Raw genomic sequence first — 20,770 nt, 5'->3', positions numbered from 1 at the left:
AATTAATCATTTGTCCATAGTTGTTTTCAGTCCATGCCAGAATTTTAGTTTTTGTTTGAGCAGTACCGAAATGTTTAGAATAGTTTTAATAAACAGAACCAGAGAAGGAACAGAAAGGAATGATTAAAAAAAGGCCCTTTTGTGAGATGGGCCTAGAGTGTGAAAACTTGGGTCACTAAGAGTCAGTTGATCTGGAGACATCATAGAAGAAAGATATACTTTCTGCATACGATAAATAAAGGATTAAAGTTCATAGTCCAATCGTTTTGATATTATCTAAACAATCCCTGTCGATAATCCAATATACATATTCAACAAAAATTACGAAGAAGTATCAAAGAATAATTGAGAATGCAATTTAATATTGAAGAAGCAGTCGTGGTTATTGCACATTATGCAAAGAAATTCTCCGGTTTCAAAGACGGCGCTACTCACAAGTGCATTATCAACAGTATGTCCAAATATCTCAAAATTACAAAGATCGGAAAGGAAAATTTCGTTAAAATTTAGTTTTTTCTTGGCGAAAAGATCTTCGAGGTTTGAAAAATGAAGTGAATGAAGAACTGAAGATAAATGGGAAACCACCCTTTGCATTATCGAATAACGACGATGATTTGGACAGTGAAATTTCTAAGAGTGGCACTGTATTATCAAAATCAGGCTCGTCTTTGGCTCGGTCAGTCCCTATAAACTTGGATTTCGTCAGAAAATACTTTACTCCCTGGAGGCACCATATACTATTGTAGTTCGATTATGATTTCAGAAATATGTGATATTGATTATTGACTATATAACGTTGAGCGTTGAAAGTCAAATGGTTACGAGGAGATTTTTCAATTTAAGTATGTGACTTTTTTTCCATCTAATGATTTACATCTATGATAGACATTGATAAAGTTTGCTGATATTTTAGCAAATTTGCTGTTTGGGTAAAAGAAACAAATGTGAAATATCCCCAAGACGTTTTGGGGTGGTGACAACAACCCGGTTTTTTTAAATTCGAATATTCTAAAAAGAGATGTTACACTGTAAATAATAGCTCTTTAATTTCAAGAACGTTAGAAATGTGAATCATCATGATTAAATGCAGTGATGATGGTGATATACTTTTCACTATTCTCAATTCTGCACTTTCTTTATCAGATATCCGTTGTCAAAAATTGATTTTCTTAAGAGTCAGCAGTAAAAATGAGGAGGAATTATATGCGATTCTATACGAAATAATTCCCAGAACTTTCTCAAAATAATAAACAAGTTTTTTGCCTTCCAGAAAAATTAAATTATTGAATCAATCTCTTAGAAGGTTCTTTATTCCTTTTGGGGTCTGAAAAATGTTCTCCTGTTGTTTACTATTAGCTTCTCAACCCTTTCTAAAAGTCGGAGGGAGATTAAAGAATTTTAAAGAGAGTATTTCCTGTGGCTACATTTCTCCTAGAAAAAATATTTCATTGAAAATCATTCTTATCTTTAATTTTGAGTATATTCATGACCAGTTTATGGTTTATTACTATTTATTTATCATTGTATTGGATTGTGAATTGCATTATAAATGTTTTTAGTCCGCACTAACCTGCACTCTAGTTCGTTTTCCCAACAATTCCTTAGCTTCTGAAATTCTTGCCAAACTATGGACTCCAGCAAATCTCTGGAAACCACGAGGTAACAACGAAAAATTCAAACATCGAGGCAGCATTTCACAGCGGTTTTTGACTGAATTATAGAGTAATATTTTGAGGTTACGTGCGTTTTCAGAACACTGACAAGTCGAACAGGGGTTAGTGGACATTGAAGACGAGAACAGGTTGAGTGGAAGGCGAGACCAACAGGGAATGGCGCAGGGGCGGTCGTAAACCAAAGGTTTCTGTTCTCCACGATTTTCATGTTCAATGTTCAAAGCACTTATTATAGTTTCCAGATAAAATAATAAATTACTGCGACAGCTGATTCATCTGCACATCAACATTATATCCAAACGCACCAAATCAGTTTCAACGAATTATGCGCACAGACTTATCATCATTCTGTGAACAAAAATAGTTTTCTTCATTTAATATATTTCATAGTGATTGGAGTGTTTTTTTAGCATTACAAAAGTGTGGCTGGATATAGTGAAAATGGGATGCTGCTGTAGTTTATTCCAGAGAGACAGTGGGCCTCAGGTAAAGTGATGTTTTATTTCATTTTTATATTTCAGATCTATTATCGGTTCAATTACGATGTGGATGTATTTACTGATGATTATAATTAATCGGTTATAATGAAAATTCATCTAATACTCATTCTGGGGTAGCTGATTGAGTGGTCAAAATACTTGTCATGTTTATTGTTTTCTTTAAGGTTAAACGTGTTTTTAATGTACTTTACGATCTGATCTGAACTGATTTGCTGGATATTTTTCAACAAAATTGAAATTTTACTATTAAACTGTTGGAAAATATTTTTTAACTGTGAAAAAAATTGGTTTACTTTTGGAGATAAAGTGATCAAAGCTGTGGTGATAAACTACATGTTCAATAAATCCTTTCTAGACAATTAAATTTTACGAAGAATCCTGAATTCAACCGAAATGTATCAGAAATCAACTGCGTTTATAAAAAATAAGGTTTCCCGGAGTTTGCAGAACTTTCTTTATTCCTTCATAATTAATTAATGTTAATAATAATATTTTCGTTATAAGTAGAGTGTTAATGACGTTGAATGCTCATGTTTTTTTTTCAAATTGTTTCGCACAGTCTACATATGCATATTAAAATTAAAAGCTGGACCTGATTGGCTTTTCAATGTGAACTGTACCAAATCTTAAGTAACACTCGGATTTCTTAAAACATTTTTCAGGGCTCAGAAGTTAATGAGAGGACACATTTGTTGGTTGATCCCGTCAGCAATAATACAAACATACCCAGAGTTCATAGGTGAATTAAGAAAACAACTAATTTTTCAGATTGACAAAATGTGTTACGAATGGTTTTATTCTATTAATGACATCATTTTTTTATACAGTGATGATTATGTCAATCAGTATGCGAGTTCAGTACCAAAGAAAACAGATGAGCAAAGCGCCCTGACTAGGATTCTTCATGAAACAGCAGCGTGAGTATTTTTTATCAATTTAATCAAATGTTATTGATAATGTTTGTCATGATAAATCTTTACCGTTTAAATCAGTTTCTACAGAAAATGATTCGATACTTCATCAGGATATTTCACTTCCAATTCGAAGTGTTATTGTACTGGCTGAGGGGCTCTCTTTTGACCTAACGTTATCAAGATTGTTTTTTATTTGATTTTTTACTTCTGAATAGAAGGCTTACAACCGTTCAATTTTGATATTTCTTAATTTTCATTGGAAATGATGGAGGTCTGGAATGTGTGGATTAGACCCTCCCTCCTGCCCGCGACTTTTCCAAAATTGGATTTTAAATAATTGAACAATAAGAGGACAAAAAAATGTCAAGAAAACGTTATTCGACCGAAATGACGTGACCGTTATTCGAAGCCTAATTTCTTTGTTTTTCTGCATTTTTACCGATTTCATTGGCAGTAGGTTTCCGAATGGATCTGCACCAATTCTATTTCAAAAATGAAAAATTAAATACCTGCGATGTGATTTAAAAATTCAAAGAAATATGGCACCCAATGTTTGGAATACAAGAATGTCATTGTATTTTAAAATTTTCCGAAATTATTCCAATATATGACTTTCCACACACTCTCTTTCTCTCTCTGCAGCAGGCACCTATATACTACCGGGTATCTAAAAGGAGATATGTAATGGATTTATACAAAAACATGAAGTATCTCCAACCCCACGCAATCGAATGCGCCCAGTAAAAAAGGTCAACCTGTAATATTATTCGGACTAGTGTCATATAAAATTGAAATTCCTATCCAAATGCCTTTTCAAGTTATCAATTTTTTAACAATATTTTTTCAATTATTAAGTATATAGACTAGAGCGGCATAATAACCAACTGTAATTATGGTCTTCTAAAAATAGTCAAGTCGTAAGATTTGTGATTTTTCGTAAGTTTTACTTTTTCGTCCGAAATATTCTACGTCAAGGAGTATCGACTCCCTCAGCTCCAAATTTCATGCGAAAAACTCGTTGAATGATTGTATCGAACAGCTTAAATTTCCAATTTCTATCTCAAGATTTACGCGTCTCACCGCAACCTTTAGATAGAAAATATCTTTAAAAATGAAAATCGCTTATATCTCGAAAATTTTCAAAGGGAGCCCATCAATATTCCAATTGATTTTGATAGGAAACACTGAGATGAGTATTTTGAAAATATAATCGCACGAGTCATTCCAAGGGTATGAGGGGAGCTTTAAAAAATGGCAAAAAATTAATATTCCAATAAGTGCGCATCCTTATCGACGTTAATAACTCGTTGGCTAGGTGCAAGCCTATTATTTTAAAAGTTGTGAGTTCGGTTCTCCGTAGAATCGGATTTTTCAATAGGCACTGGCGAGCGGGAGGTCGCTAATAAAGTAACTGTCTGCATCGACGTGGTCTTTCCTGTGGTTTTCCAGGTCAGTCCTATTGTCTATAGGAGAGTGGATTCACCCCAACATAGGGTGGATCCGCAGTGTGATGCATAGGGTTGCAGAGGGCCAATTAGTCAAAAAACTGAGTGCAGAAAGGGTCGTAACAAAGAAAATAGACACGCAAGTGATTACAAGAATATTCTGGAAAATATGCAAATGAGTACAAAATACTAATTATCATTTGGTTATCGCTAATTGAGTTTAAATTTCTTGACTTGACTTGATAGAGATTGTCACGAGGAACATTTTTGTTGTCAATCAATTTCAATTTAGTCCCACAGTTTTTAGATATTGAAGCGAGATTATTTTTCAGAAATTTGCTATATATTTTAGAAATTTGTTATTTCCAACACCAAACTACCGATCGAGCTGAAATTCAGCCTAGATTGGTCATAAATAATGCCAATCATTTTCTGAAATTTCTTTTTTTTAGGCTTAAATTTGTTTTTCTTTGGCTTCCGAAATGAAGTCTTGTATCAGACCAATTGTTCGATTCTCCAATTTCAATTGCAAGTTATCTAGAATATTATGAAACGTGTAGAAACAATGTTTTCACATCATGTCTGCGCATGCTGCAAAATTTTGCAATTTTTAAGATTAATTTTGAGAAAAATGTAATAACATACGATAAAATTTGTAGCTGAAAATCGAAATTTACACTTTACGGTAGCTATCATTAACCTTTACGTCGCCGCATCGTTTCCGCTCAATCGGTCCAGCAGTTCTTGAAATATAACAATTTTGTAAATTTAGTTTTTCCTAAATATTTAAAAAACGACAACAACAATATCGTTTTTTTTTTCAAAATACTCGTCTCAGTGTGTTCTATGCATATCATAGAAATATCCCCATTTCTTCTGTTAAAATGTAGATATATTGCCGTTTTTAGGTTTCATCATACACGTTATGAACATCATAAATTAACAAAAAATAGAGATAGGGAGTTAATGTTTGGTACAGTTGTAGCTCTCAGAACATGAAAGGCTGCCTTTTTGGATGGACGCAATCGGCCCGGTGGTTTCAGAGATATCACACCTTTTGCGATCAGTCAATCCTCTTTGTTCGTTACCACCGTCACACTTGTATCAAAATATACTATTCTTGACGAAACCTATTAAAAGTCTTCAGTTCTTAGAAGTACAAAGAATAATAGTATTAGTATGTTTGATTCCTCATAATTTCTTACTGTTGCCAACAGAAATGTTATTGATGTCGGAGCCCTTGATTCTCACAATTTGGAGCAACACGAGTACATGGACAGATCGCGAGCGTATGCCAAGAGAATAGAATCAGGTGGTGTCAAGGTTCCACAGACGAATCCCTGCTTGTTGAAGGATGTTCCAGCCCCTGAAAAACTTCTTTCCGCTGATCCTATTGCCTCAGAAGATCATGAACTGGTAAAGTAACTCTGCTTCCGTAATTTTGAATTTAATTGAAGAAGTTATGGTTTTAATGACATCATAATTAAGTAATAATAGTACGATTTTGTGGGAAAAATTCTATTTGTCATCAGTGATTGGTTCACACTAGAACAAAATTCGTTCGAAACATTCTACTCTGATAGTAACGACTCAGTAAATTACATACATAGGGAGAAGAAGTATTTTAGAAAAGTGCGTTTTTTCTTTGCAATTTCGGAGCATAATTCCATTGTGTTACATAATTCGGAAGTCTGCCACAATTCTTTCCCTAAAGCGAGGAGTTTTCACGCAGCGTTCCGTAATTTGGTAATTAGGAAGAATAACCATTCTAACTTTTTCCATTTTTCTAATAGGTCGATACTAGATTTGTTCTTATTTAAGCATTTTGAAACGGATGGGTTTATTATGCTACTCCAAATGTACAGATATACAGAATATATAAAACTGGCGGTGTAGTGGATTACAATGAGTTATTTTATGATATATTTTAAATACAGGTTTGGCATTTATGGACAAATCTATTAATAATTTTCACAAGTAGGAGATCCGTTGAGCATAGGAAACATCTTATATGATATGGTGGGAAACAATTATAGTTGCATAGGACAGAAATCGTCGTGTTTCTTTGCTGGCTATATAAGGGACATTGCCAGAAGATGTGGTTCAAATCTTCTACAATGTGGCCACATTTACACTTCGGGGAGCCTACGACGTTGATCCGAGATAAAGACTCCGCGAGGCTATGGTGATTAGCACGAGCCCTATTAAGGGGTTATTCTCATGTGAACACCTATATTTTACCACTTTTTCGGAATTTTTTTTTTATGCGACAACAAACTTCAATCATGTTGATTTTTCAATATATTTTTATTTGTATTTTGAAATATACGAAAAAAATTTTTTTTTTCGTTTTTTACATTTTTAACATATATTTTTTTTAAGTCAAAGTAGTCCCAACAAAAAAAGGTAGTTCACTGGTCAAGGTGATAGCGGCTGTTCATGTTGTCTGACATAAAAAAATCGAATGGATTATTATTCAGTGGACCTGTGGCTATCGTCCCTACCAAATATAATCAATTTCATTAAAAACAAAAAAAAATATCAAACTTCAAAAAAAAAATCACGAAAATCTCCTTCTTTTTCGTTACAAATCGTTTAAAAAAAATATGAAGATATTATCGAAAATAAACAATTGTGGTAGGGACGATAACTATAAATGAGTAGAAGAACATATGTAAATTTTAAAGCAATCGGTTGAATACTTTTTCTTGTAGGACCTTGACCGTTTCAGAAAATGATGATTCGAGAAAAACGCGTTTAAAGTTGAAAGCCTGGTAGACAATCGCTTACGACACGTCGGCGACTATGAGCTATAACGTATGAAATACTATGAATTTCGGTCTGAATTTTTCACAGCATGTTTTCAATAGGTTTTACTGTCAAAATATCGAAAAAAAAAATCGATTTTTTGAAGTGCTCACATGAGAATAACCCCTTAATCCAGGAAGTTGTACTAGATATTAGCTTTCAATATCAATTTTTATGTCTTCCGAGATCTACTGCACTAAGTGTTTTTCATCGTATCAGCCATTACATTTATCTTCATCGATACATATCTTAATGTGCTGGATTTTCTATTCTACATTTGGTCTTTAGGACGCAGTTTTTTAAAATCCTATTTGCATATTGATATAGATTCAAATTGTAGTAAAGCGCACATTTTTTAAATATCAAGCGCAAGCCACATTTAGCATTATCCAGCGTTCTCAAGGGGGATGAATGCCGCCGTATTGGGGTCGGTCCCAGCCCTCGGTAGTTAACACAACATGACTAACAATCAATTAATCTCTCAATTCAGATTCTTTAAAGATGTGTATGACATTGAGATGAACTTTTCAAAATTATTATTTAACGTGGGCTGGAAATTAGTGATTGGGTGCGAATAAATAAATGATAACCCGATTTAAGCCCTGAGACAATGTCGGTCCCAGGTAGGAAATCACCAATGGCCCAGCCTTCAGCCCAGCCTTCAGCCCAGCCAAGCTATTCCAAAACTCGGTAGGGTCGGATTAGGTTTGTCATCCCAGCCGGGATCAATCTTGAATCAGCATTGGAATGTAATGTGGGGACAGACCTGGTAACGAGGGCTGGCCCAAGCCAACTTACTCAGACTAGTCCAGGCCTTGGAACCAACGTCGCTCCAGGCTTATGTATTAAAAAATCCCTAGGCTTGGCCAAGGTTGGGATGCATTGTGTATTGGAATTTCCCGGATTAGCACATTTAATAAATAACAATTTATCGGGAGTAATTATGTTTATTCAAACAGTTTAAAGTACAGAGCATATCCACATAAACTATAAATGAACAGGAAACCTTATGGCATTTGACAACTTGCTTTTCACTTATGTTACACAATTTTCTAATGAACACTATGAAGACTTTTTTCTTAAGGGGTTATTCTCATGTGAGCACTTCAAAAAATCGATTTTTTTTTTTTTCGATATTTTGACAGTAAAACCTATTGAAAACATGCTGTGAAAAATTCAGACCGAAATTCATAGTATTTCATACGTTATAGCTCATAGTCGCCGACGTGTCGTAAGCGATTGTCTACCAGGCTTTCAACTTTAAACGCGTTTTTCTCGAATCATCATTTTCTGAAACGGTCAAGGTCCTACAAGAAAAAGTATTCAACCGATTGCTTTAAAATTTACATATGTTCTTCTACTCATTTATAGTTATCGTCCCTACCACAATTGTTTATTTTCGACAATATCTTCATATTTTTTTTAAACGATTTGTAACGAAAAAGAAGGAGATTTTCGTGATTTTTTTTTTGAAGTTCGATATTTTTTTTTGTTTTTAATGAAATTGATTATATTTGGTAGGGACGATAGCCACAGGTCTACTGAATAATAATCCATTCGATTTTTTTATGTCAGACAACATGAACAGCCGCTATCACCTTGACCAGTGAACTACCTTTTTTTGTTGGGGACTACTTTGACTTTAAAAAAATATATGTTAAAAATGTAAAAAACGAAAAAAAAATTTTTTTTCGTATATTGCAAAATACAGATAAAAATATATTGAAAAATCAACATGATTGAAGTTTGTTGTCGCATAAAAAAAAAATTCCAAAAAAGTGGTAAAATATAGGCGTTCACATGACAATAACCCCTTAATCTAGTCAACATTTCAACGAAAACATTGATATATTTCCAAAAAAAACTAAAAACTAATATTTTAACATTTCATAGTTCTTTGGGAGTGAAATGGTTCTTGACAACTAAACAAAAAGAGATAATACAATTATTTAATTGGATTGGAAGTCGCTCACTCAATTTCTTCTCATTTTATGAAAAGAAAGAGAGAAAAAAACTTAAGTGTCATTGTCAAGAAATCCGAGAAAACAAACAAAAAGATAATTTGGTTGAGAAGAATTGAATGTGCACCACACATTCCTAAAACCTGTTCATGGAAGACAATTAATGTCGTCGTGGTACTTTAAAATGAAATATTTCATAAAATTGCCATGTCCAGTCAGCATAATTAAAAAAGAGGATTTCGTTTGAGCTTTCCCGAAGAGAAAAAGACGAATCACGAAAATGAACATCCATGCAACTATCAAATAGAAACAATACGAACTTTAAATTGACTTTATCACGGCAATCACAATGGAATATATATCTTTCGAAAGCTCCACATAGAAAATGAAAAATAAGTTCTATTATTCGTCTGAACTAGCTCTCAATATGATCTACAAAACTTATCTGTGAAAATTCGTGCTTACATCGTCCTAACTACACAAAGCTTTCATAATGGTGGAAAAGAAAAATTAACTTGACTCCTCTGAATTGTTTTGAACACAAAATTCGACAAATTAAGTCTTAAGTCTTAATTTAGTCTTTGCCGACTGGTGAGTCATGGGGCGTCCCTCTCAGTTCTTTCCCCAGTTAAACTCCGTCAGCATCCTTTTTACGTTCCATACATCCTTCATCTCTGCCGCCAACACCTGCTAGCCAATCACTAGTAATCGTGATAATCTGAAATGACAGATTAGACTTTTTATATTTTGTCTCGATGAAATCTGGAATCGGTGTCAGAAAATTAAGTTGGACGTCCTTGGCGATCAATTCCGTGAGAATCTTTTCAATCTTCTATTCTTAGTGAAAATAAATGTTTGTTTGTTCAAGACCTTACCAAGATCAGCCAAATCGTCGTCATGCATTGGGCCTAGAGTCCTCTCGAAGTCGAGGAATTCTTCTAATGTCCTAATGGGCGAGTTTCGGTAATCCTTCTCTAGGGGACGCCATGTTTATCTTTAGCTTTTCGATTTTCCTGCTTAGATCATATTAGAGGCAGGTTTCACGTTTGTGCAATCACGTATTTTGTACATGAGAAGGTCAACAAATCCAGTAATTAGTAGCTAGAAATTGAATACATTTTTATCTCATTGGATGCTGTTCTGCCTAATAGAGATGAGAATTAGTTATTTGATTTTTCCTTAAAAAGAAAAAGGAGCAGTTATTTACCTTGAGATGCTCCAGCCCCCACTGCCTCATTACCTGTTGGTTGATTGTCATCTCTTGAGCTTTCAGCTCCATGAATTTTCCATGTTCTTGATGTAGAGGAATCATTTTCTTCGACAATTGGTTCTGGCAAAGAAAAAGTTGGCCTTGTCATAGCTGCTGCTTGATTTTTGGTCAATTTTCCGTGTCGATTGGTTTCAGTCTCTGAATCTGTTGATTCGACATTATGACGTTTTTTCTAAAGGCGTTTGATCTTCCTCGGGACCTTGTCGTAATTCCCTGTAAAGGGTATGTAATTGTATTTTCTATAATAAAGAAGAGTTAATTTATTCCAATTCGATGACAACGATTTTTGATTCATGTAAAATATTAGGGCAACGTTAGTCATACGAGCATTTGTGAGAATTTTAACGTCAAATTTCTCCCACTATAATTCTGGAGGACTGAGATCTTTCACCATCGTGTCTATTGCATAATATCTTTCTGGGGGAGGGAAAGCACAAATACTGCTGTTGTTTCCATCAGTTCTGGTGACCCATGACATTGAAACGATTTCAAAGGATTTTTCCTCCTACAACAATATTCAATTGAAGTATTTTTAACAAGTATTCCCACAAATGTATAAATTGGGTGTCTTAATTTTCTTAACTCGGTAAACTGAAGTAGCAAGGAGATCAGGTGTGGTTTTTTGAGTTTATATGCTTATATCGCATAATGGAACAATTATCAATATGCGTTAAATTTTTGATAAATGCCGAGACATCTAATAAAAAAGAATACTTTATTGTGACTGATCAAAAATTTGTAAAAATACATGAAATAGCGAAGGAATCTAAGCTATCATGAAATGTCGCGTTGTTCAGCAAGATGACGTAAAATCACGCCACCATTAATTCTAGGCACACAATAACACCAACTTTTCCAATGAATTGTCATTTCTCAAAAAGTTGATCTCTTTATCGGAACACCATTCAACCGATTTAATAATCCACAATAAATGATGTACACTGCATTACGAGTTAATTACAATTGACACTGCGTCCGTTGCCTCTATCTACACCAATACCTCACCACTAGGCACCGTTAAAGCTCACGCGCATCGTTGCGACAATAAAGGTCCACACTTGTACCCACCAAAACTGCGGTAAAGCCACCCACCCGAAATTAAGACTGCCGGGCAAAACATTAAGTTCCGGGATAGCGTGACGTACCTCGAGGTGCATTTCAAAAGAAACCGACGGGCCCGGACCCATACAGATTATATATCGCGCAAAGGTAAGATGCTTTTCAGTCGGCTATCAGAAACGACGTCGACGATGAGTGAATGAATGAATGAGACCAACCAACTCCCGTTGTCGGAGATGAGAGGTTTGGAGCAGGGACCCGGTAATCTTCTCCGGGTAACGCTGGCCCAGTTAGAGATATACTAGCTGGGCGCTTCCCGGAGTTGTATAGGGGTACTTGAAATATGATTATGCCTGCTGTACCGTCAGTTTTCCTGGTACCTCATGCTGGCCAAACCATTCCAAATGTAACTTTACCCACGAGGCTCCAACTCCACAAAGATCTTTCGTCTGTGTTCCATTATAGAGTATTGAGCGTTGAGTATACATATAACTCGAAAGTAAATATGAAAAGTAAAACCATGAAAAATGGTACCTCGCTGAGTCATCAGTAACGGCATCATTTGTGGATTTGGGAGATGGACCATTGAGGAGCAGTTCCACTGCGTGAGGTCCTACATATCTGGGCAAGTGCCACGGATTACCTCTCCGACTTTTTCCGTGTGTGCAATGTCGGCACTTTGAAAAAAGTCCTCCAGCTTGCTGGCAAATTTGGATCTTTCTCAAGATCAAGATGCCCTTGCAGCAGTTTTGCAAACTTTCCGAAAACCATAACTCTAGAGGTTGTTTTCGTACCAGGCAATACACGTCAATCAACTGTATTATGCCCCAAAATTTCATAACATTATTCTTATATATAACACGTATCACTCCGAATCAAATATCCAGTTAAACGGCAAGAAATTTTGGATAAAAATTGGACCTCTAGGGGGCGGAACGTGACCCGAAGTGGCAATCAATCACTTTTTAGGTCAAGTTTTGTTGAAAAAAGTAGGCTCGGGAGGCTAATTTTTATGATAAATTTAACCTTCGTCGAAAATAATAACAATTAAACAATTTTTTTTATGTGGGGATACTTTTTTTAAAAAGATAAAAACAGTTTGATTTCTAGCAAATTATATTATTCATAAGAAACACTAGGTTTTACAAAAACACTATACACTATAAGGTTTTCCGACACTTATTAATTGAAAACGAAAACGTCTAAATCTAACTAATCGTCGTCGAATAAACTTCTGTCACTCCTCGATTCTACTTCTACACGCGCTCTCTACTCAGTACTCTCCCTCTCAACTACTTACTACATACTAACTACTCCTCTTAACAAAAATACCCTTGGCACCCCCGATTCCTCCATCTGGGCCTCTTCTCCCACCACCGTTATGGGGCCCTGTTTGCCATTTTCCGTCTATGGGGAATTCCCCAAACGTGGCGGAGTGGGCCAGCTGCTAATGGCCTAGGCGCCATTAGTGAGAGTGCATGGGTTCTACCTTAATAAAATAATAATAAAACTACGTCTAAAAATCTCCGATACTACATTCGGCCTTTCCTGACCAAGAACATCTGTCCTCAGATGTTATGTGCATTCTTCTTCTGAAAAATCTCTATCGGTTATCCACGGCTTCATATGATCGGCTGATGTCGATGTCTCTCTTGGACCTTCGTGATCGCCCACCTTCTCAACTATATAACGATCATTCCGTAAACTTTTTGTCACTCGGTAAGGACCCAAGAATTTTGGAAACAATTTCAAACCCGGTCCGAATTGTGTGCGTTTGATAGCTACTAAGTCATCTGCACGATACAATCCTGCGCGCTTGCGTTTCTTATTATAATTTTTCTGGTTCTCGGCTTGAATCTTACAAATATTTTCCTTCGCCTCATTCCTTATTACGTCACGTGCTTCCTCAAACATGTGTACCCACTCATTCTCAATCATTTCTCGGACCTCCACATTTTCTTTTAAACGCATCTTTGTTCCAAATAGCAAATTAAAAGGAGTTTTGCCAGTGCTTCTACTCGGTGTAGCGTTTAAAAACATTTGTGCACTGTGGACATGTCTGTACCACTCTTCCGGCTTTGGAGCAGACAACTTTGACAATATCGGAATCATGGTCCGATTTATTCTTTCTACCTGACCATTCGCTCTAGGAAGACCTGTACAAATTAATGAATGGTGAATGTTATTCTCGCAACAATAATCCCTGAAAGCGTTCGAGGTAAAAGCTGTTCCACGATCCGAGATAATGCGTCTTGGATTCCCGAATATAAAAGATTGCTTCGTCAGTCGATCGATAACTTCCGCGGCATCAGTAGATCGTGTCGCATATAACCATACAAATTTACAGAACGCGTCTACAACGACAAAAATGTGCTTATATCTCTTTTTCGTCAACGTCATTGGTCCAATGTGATCAATGTGGTAAGTATCTAGCGGTGTGTCTCCTTTGAATATTGGATTCAGGAAACCTTCCTGTTTGCCTTGCTTTCGTTCATTTACTATGCAACTAATACATCCCTTTATGAATTTTTCGACCTTTTCTCTCATACCTGTGAACCAATAATTTCGCTTGACTAACGCCTCCGTTTTCGTGACTCCAAAGTGACCCTGCTCGTGGGCCTGTCTAATAATCTGTGTTTGCATAGCTCTTGGAACCATTAATAAAACGTCGTCTTTCATTTTTCTATACAATAATTCATTCTGTAAAACATACTCAGTCGTCTTACCCTCATTCATCGCTTCAATGACATTTCTAACATCTTTATCCTCGCTTTGACATTTTCTTAGCCTGGCAATCATGCTTTCATCACTTTCTTCGATTAATAATGTTTCGGGTAAGGGATTCCTACTCAAAGCGTCTACATGAGCCATGCTTTTCCCTGGACGATGCTGAATTTCATATTTAAATTCCTCTAAAAGTAATGCCCACCGCGCGACGCGGACACACAAATCCTGTTTGTTCATCGTCATAGTGAACGCTTTACAATCAGTGACGATTTTAAAGGGAATCCCCAATAAGTAAACTCTAAACTTCTTTAAGGACTTGACAATTGCTAATACTTCTAATTCATAACTATTATATTTCTCCTCGGCACGAGATGTTTTTCCGCTCGCGAAATAAACGGGATGAAATGCTTTGTCTTCTTCACATTTTTGCATAAGGATTGCTCCATACCCTAATTTTGACGCGTCAGTATGAAGCTCAGTTTCCGCTCCCGTTCGATACAAGTGTAGAATGGGATGGCTACTCAATGCGGTTTTCAATTGATTAAAAGCCCTTTCTTGTTCTACATCAAAATGCCACTCTACGCCAGATCTTAACAGATTTGATAATGGTCTAGCCACACGCGCATATCCTTGGATAAATTTTCGGAAATATCCCGTCAATCCCAAAAAACTCTGGACATCTCGGACGCATGTTGGCTTGGGAAATTTTATCACGGCTTTGATTTTATTCGTTGACGGTGAAACTCTACCTTCGTCGATAACATGTCCTAAGTATTCTATACGTGTCTGTAAAAATTTGCATTTTTTCCAATTAATTAATAATCCCGCTTTTTCTGCAATATCGATCACATACTTTAAATTTTCCATCGCGTCTTTTTTATTGTTAGCCGGAATTATTACATCGTCCATGTATGTGAGCACAATATTTTTCGCGATTGCGTCTCGAAAAACTGCGTTTATGAATCTTTGAAATACCGACGGTGAATTGCACAGCCCGAATGGCATCTTTAAAAATTCGTATTGTCCGCTCGGTGTCACAAACGAAGTAAACTTTCGGCTTTCTTCCGATACGTCAACGTGAAAAAATCCATTTTTGAGATCGAGTGCAGTGAATATTTTCGAGCCTTGCAACCGGTCTAATTGATCTTCTATCAACGGCAGAGGGTAACGGTCTTTCACGATCTTCTTGTTTAATTTTCGATAATCTACGCAAATTCTAGTCTCACCATTCTTTTTCCCTACTAAAACAATAGGACTCGCGAATTCCGAATTCGAGATGCGAACAATCCCCTGCTCCAGCCATTCACCTATTTGTCTGTCTACTTCCTGTTTCTCAAAATAGGACAACCGTCTTGGCCTCTGAAATACAGGTGTATCTTCTGTCAAAATTATTTTCATCGTGATCTCTACGTCTCGCGTCTTTACCGGTTTGTAAGTATCAATAATATCACTGATCTCTTCGCGCAACTCTACGTCGCCAATGTGCGATAAATCTAATGAAGTATCCTCAATAACATCAATTTTTAAAACTTCCGGAATCTCAGCATCGTCGTCGGGAAAAACATTTACAATTTTTTGAATCGTTACTTTGCCTGCAATCGAACGCAATTCTACCTGATTTAAGAAGTCAGCTCCAATAAGTACAGAATATTTCATCACAAAATCATTTACTACGTGAAATGTAATGTTGTAATTCTCTTTATCAATAATTATGGAAGTTTCGAATGATCCCATTGTCGAATTATTTGTCGCGCCTAACCCGTCAAATTGCGTATCTTGCCCTAATGAGGGGGACCCCAGTTTTATGAATGTTTTTCTACTTATCAAACTAAGGTCGCTTCCTGTGTCGATGACTGCTGAATATTTTTGGTTGCCCAATTCTACGTCCTTCAGCTGCTTTCCTCTCGGTGCCTGGAACGATGCATAAGATGATGTTTTCTTCTCGTCTGACTTCGCTGAACACCTCGCTGCAACGTGGCCGAATCCTTTGCACTTGAAACACTTTTGTCCTTTCTCCTTATGAGGACACTCCCTACTTAGATGGTCTTTCTCACCACAATTAAAACAATATCTAGTATTATCATTTCTCACTGAAGCACTCGGTTTGACGATTTTTTTCTTGTCGTCCACTTTAACACTTTTTGATTTTAATCTCATCTCGGCCTTCATCGTCTCGTACTCGGAAAATCGCTCCTTAAGATCCCTAATTGTCCTTGCTCCATATAGTTTATTTTTGTTAACTGGATCGTCTGGAATTCCGGTCACGATGTACTGTATCACCGAACGCACATCAACGTCTCCTTGCGCTGCGATATCCATCATTTTATAGATGTATGCTTGGAACGATTCATCTGGCTTCTTTTTACGTTTAGTCAACTCCTGGTGAATTTTATAGCTGTCAATGATCTCTGCGAATTCTTCCTTCAGACCTTTTTTTAGTTTAGACCACTTCCTGAATTTCTCGTAATTGACGAACAGCTTCGCTGGACCTTTTAACATCCGCTTGGCATAAGTCACTTTCTGTACGTCATTCCATTCGCACATTTCGGCCATTTCTTCGAAATCGTTTATCCATCGGATAACACTGATGTGGTCGTCTCCAGAGAATGAGTCCATTGACTCTTCCACGTCTTTAAATGTGAGATTGTAGTTACGAGGTCGTCTATGAGATTCGTGCCGTCTATTGCGTCTAGTTCGTCTAGCTTCTTCCTCGGACTCGTCGCTACTCTCGCTGCTGGGTCCATCGTCTTCGTCGTCTTCCTCACCGTCTAATTCAGCTCGTACATCGTCTAAGAGACCCTTGGCGACTCTGCTAGTTGAAGCACCGTGTTCGCGATCGAACATTAGCGCAGTCCTCAATCGCAACTGCAACTCGCTCTTGTTGCCAGTTGTTTTCAGCTTTCGTTTGCTCAACGCCTCTTTGAGTTGAGGAAGCTTCATTTTCTCCAATGTCTCACAAATCGCGGCTTCTTGTTCTCGCTGGGACTCCTCCTGCTGTTTCCTCTTTCGTTCACGTTCAGAGTCGGACATTTTACTACACTTTTTCACTAGAATGGCTGTACCCTTTTTTTTCGTATCCCGGACGAGCCCCCAAAAATATGTGGGGATACTTTTTTTAAAAAGATAAAAACAGTTTGATTTCTAGCAAATTATATTATTCATAAGAAACACTAGGTTTTACAAAAACACTATACACTATAAGGTTTTCCGACACTTATTAATTGAAAACGAAAACGTCTAAATCTAACTAATCGTCGTCGAATAAACTTCTGTCACTCCTCGATTCTACTTCTACACGCGCTCTCTACTCAGTACTCTCCCTCTCAACTACTTACTACATACTAACTACTCCTCTTAACAAAAATACCCTTGGCACCCCCGATTCCTCCATCTGGGCCTCTTCTCCCACCACCGTTATGGGGCCCTGTTTGCCATTTTCCGTCTATGGGGAATTCCCCAAACGTGGCGGAGTGGGCCAGCTGCTAATGGCCTAGGCGCCATTAGTGAGAGTGCATGGGTTCTACCTTAATAAAATAATAATAAAACTACGTCTAAAAATCTCCGATACTACATTTATTTTTCTCCACAGATTACTAATATGCTCAGAAATGCAGTGATTGCGTTGAATGACGTCAAAGTAGAGCATAAAGAGGATCTGGTGGTGCCTTTTCTCACGTGATTGTCAGTGAATTCTCAAATAAAGGGTTCTCCAAGTCCTGCTGAACTTCAGTTCGTGCTTCAGCCGTGAGAAGCCCAACAAAATCAAGTGGAAACGAGTTCAATTTATTTTGGATGAATTATGCATCAATTTCACATATAGATTCAAGTGGCTCTCTGAAATTGGCAACCGTCATTTTCTCTTTTATTTTTTTTAATGTTTTCATATCCACTTTCATTGGAATGTCTTGACCAACCATTCAAGCACATGTGATATTGTTGAATAATCGTTCAGTTTTGTTCGAATTTAATTATTCATTCTGGAGTGTTCCATGAATGTAATCATGGAATTTACTCTTCAATGTAGTCATAGAAGAATGAAAAAACCAGTATATTGTGTATAAAGAGAGGCAAATTGGGCATAACCCATACGTAGATTACCATCCGAAGCTAAGCTGAGGTTGATAATTACCCATTTTTGAATGTTCAATTCTCCTTCCTAGATGCACATTGTATTTTGTGAATGAAGTAAGGAATGTAGATTATTCCTTCGACATTTCGAGAATCTCAGGCGGGAGAAATACGAGGGAAGGAATAAGCTACTTGTTTCTCTTCATTTGGAGAGGAAAATGAAACTTTCAGCGCAGGTGAGAGGGAAAAACATTGTGGATCTTTGCGAAAAAAAATGGAAAATAATGAATTATATGAATAAAATCATAAATTTTATATGCAAAGAAAATGTTATAATAGATGGCGTAAAATGTGAATTTTCAACTTGACATATGAGGATACTGACATTCACATATGAGAATAATGGAACCCTAAAATTATTAGATATAGATAATGTACGTGTAATTAAATTGTGTAAAAATGAATTATACTATGGTATTGTGGTACAGAAATGGATTTATTGATTCTGCCTGCTACATTTTTCAAGCCCGATCGTCCCTTCTACTGGAAGATTTCCCAAAATTCCGAGAAGTACGATCCGTATTTTTTCGGTGCCACGATGTTTTTTTATTTCACCATTTTGAAACGGATGGGTTTATTATGCTACAACAAATACACACATATATATAATATATGAAACTGATGGTATAGTAAGTTACCATGAGTTATTTTATAATCTATTTTAAATACAGATTTAGTATTTATGAACCAATCTATTAATAATTTTCACAAGTGAGAGATACGTCTAGCGTAGGAAATATCTTATATGATATGGTGGGAAACAATTATTCTTGCGTAGGGAAGAAATCATCGTATCTCTCTGTTGGCTATATAAGGGACATTGCCAGAAGATGTGGATCAAATCGTCTACAGAGTGGCCACATTTGCACTTTGGAGAGTCTACGATGTTGATCCGAGCTAAAGACTCAGCGAGGCTATGATGATTAGCACGAGCCCTATTAATCCAGGAAGTTGTACTTCGCGGGAGTTTCTTTTCTACCGTTGGTTTGCCGGGATTTCCCCGGGTACAAAATTCACTCTTTCTAAGTTCTAGTTTCTGATTTAAGTAAGGATAGTTTATAGCCACATTCTCCCGAACTTCCCTTGGTTGTAAAATAAAGGGAAATCCACCGTTCTTCCTTAGTTTTTATAACATTTGGATATTTCCAAAATACGTATGCTGACCGGAAGCGGTCATAAAAAGGAAATATTTCAGGGGTGGAAATTATATTACCGTGTCCGGGGCAACTGTGTCAAACTCGAGGGGCTATTCATTCAAAAATTCGATGACACAGTGATTGCTGATTTCATCTGATTTCGAGATGATTTCTTGAAATCGTTGATTTCATGTGATTGTCAGGGATTTTTTTCCGGTGCTTTCACGATTTCACGATTTCAAATGATTTCATATGATTTCAAGTCTTTAATGCGAATGGGGCAGCAAGGGCGGTGAGGGCTGGTAGGGGAGATAAGTTGGATTCAATTAGATCTCCGGATAAAATACTAGCACTAGCAGCAGTTATATCCAAGTCATGTAATGACAAATACAAGGAGAAATATGGCAATTTTTTTCAATATATAATTTATTCAACATAGTAAAATAAAGTATATCTCTGACATACTGAACTGAATTAAACTAAATGAAATAAAATCTTCACGTCTCAGTAAAGGACAAACAATTTAGAACTAAAAATATTTGACAACGTCTTTATATATTTTCTCATCAACTCGGAGACCATCTTTGGAAATGACTGGAGAGGAAATTGTTTGACGGTATTGACTAATATTTATATAGCCATGAGTAGTCATTGGCTGCATTTCAAAAATCTTTGTTTCTTTAAAATATACCAGGTACAAAGTACACCTATTTCTTTAACATTACCCTGTACACGAGCATATGATCCTGGGAACTCTCGAGATTTTATTGTTCTCCCATCCAAATAAACAAAACTCAACACCAATCCTAATAAACAAGTTTTGTAATTCACTGATTGCATGTGATTTCATTTGCAGTCACCTGAAATCGAGGAAATCCCAGAATTTCTCTGATTGCAATTAACTTCGACCGATTTCATGAGATTTCATGTGATTTCAAACATGATTTCAGCCCGAAGTGACACAGTGATTTCACGAATGAATAGCCCCTCGGTCAAACTTGTAATACCACTTCTCATAGATATTCATTGCGTGAAGTGCCTTTTGTCTGTCAAGTCTCAGAGATATTCAAAATAAAATCATTTCTAAAAGTTGACAAATGTGTTAGCTTATTTAATACCATAATCCAATACCTACAAATCAGGGTTTTC

General features: G+C 36.5%; 2 protein-coding genes and 1 long non-coding RNA gene across 3 annotated transcripts in view; 1 reads left to right on the top strand and 2 right to left on the bottom strand.

Annotated features, from left to right (window-relative positions):
- Positions 1-1,940, bottom strand: part of LOC135168009 (asparaginyl-tRNA synthetase) — a 31,672-nt gene extending 29,732 nt beyond the window's left edge. Inside the window, exon 1 of the mRNA XM_064131825.1 lies at positions 1,571-1,940. Coding sequence (XP_063987895.1) covers positions 1,571-1,786 — 216 coding nt within the window. The 5' untranslated portion in view covers positions 1,787-1,940. The remainder of the gene's footprint in view (positions 1-1,570) is intronic.
- Positions 1,778-18,916, top strand: LOC135168011 (ragulator complex protein LAMTOR1). The gene is made up of 5 exons (XM_064131832.1): positions 1,778-2,159; positions 2,836-2,912; positions 3,001-3,090; positions 5,750-5,948; positions 17,947-18,916. Exons 1-5 carry the CDS (start codon positions 2,115-2,117, stop codon positions 18,034-18,036), a joined length of 501 nt encoding a protein of 166 aa, XP_063987902.1. The 5' UTR covers positions 1,778-2,114; the 3' UTR covers positions 18,037-18,916.
- Positions 9,269-10,945, bottom strand: LOC135168015 (uncharacterized). The gene is made up of 3 exons (XR_010299962.1): positions 10,509-10,945; positions 10,177-10,402; positions 9,269-10,019 (listed from the first exon to the last, which is right to left on the bottom strand). It is a non-coding gene; the product is annotated as an uncharacterized LOC135168015 (long non-coding RNA).
- Positions 18,917-20,770: the final 1,854 nt, after the last annotated feature.

This window comes from Diachasmimorpha longicaudata, chromosome 12 (genome assembly GCF_034640455.1).
Source record: "Diachasmimorpha longicaudata isolate KC_UGA_2023 chromosome 12, iyDiaLong2, whole genome shotgun sequence".
Taxonomy (NCBI): Eukaryota; Metazoa; Arthropoda; class Insecta; order Hymenoptera; family Braconidae; genus Diachasmimorpha; species Diachasmimorpha longicaudata.
The sequence above is the reverse complement of the archived record's forward strand: the minus strand, read 5'-3'. Positions and strand labels throughout refer to the sequence as shown.

Excerpts from the sequence above, each read along its gene's own strand:
- LOC135168011 (XM_064131832.1), top strand. The coding sequence starts at position 2,115 with ATGGGATGCTGCTGTAGTTTATTCCAGAGAGACAGTGGGCCTCAG. Across the intron at positions 3,091-5,749 it reads ATTCTTCATGAAACAGCAGC|AAATGTTATTGATGTCGGAG; the intron begins GTGAGTATTTTT and ends TGTTGCCAACAG. Across the intron at positions 5,949-17,946 it reads CCTCAGAAGATCATGAACTG|ATTACTAATATGCTCAGAAA; the intron begins GTAAAGTAACTC and ends TTTTCTCCACAG.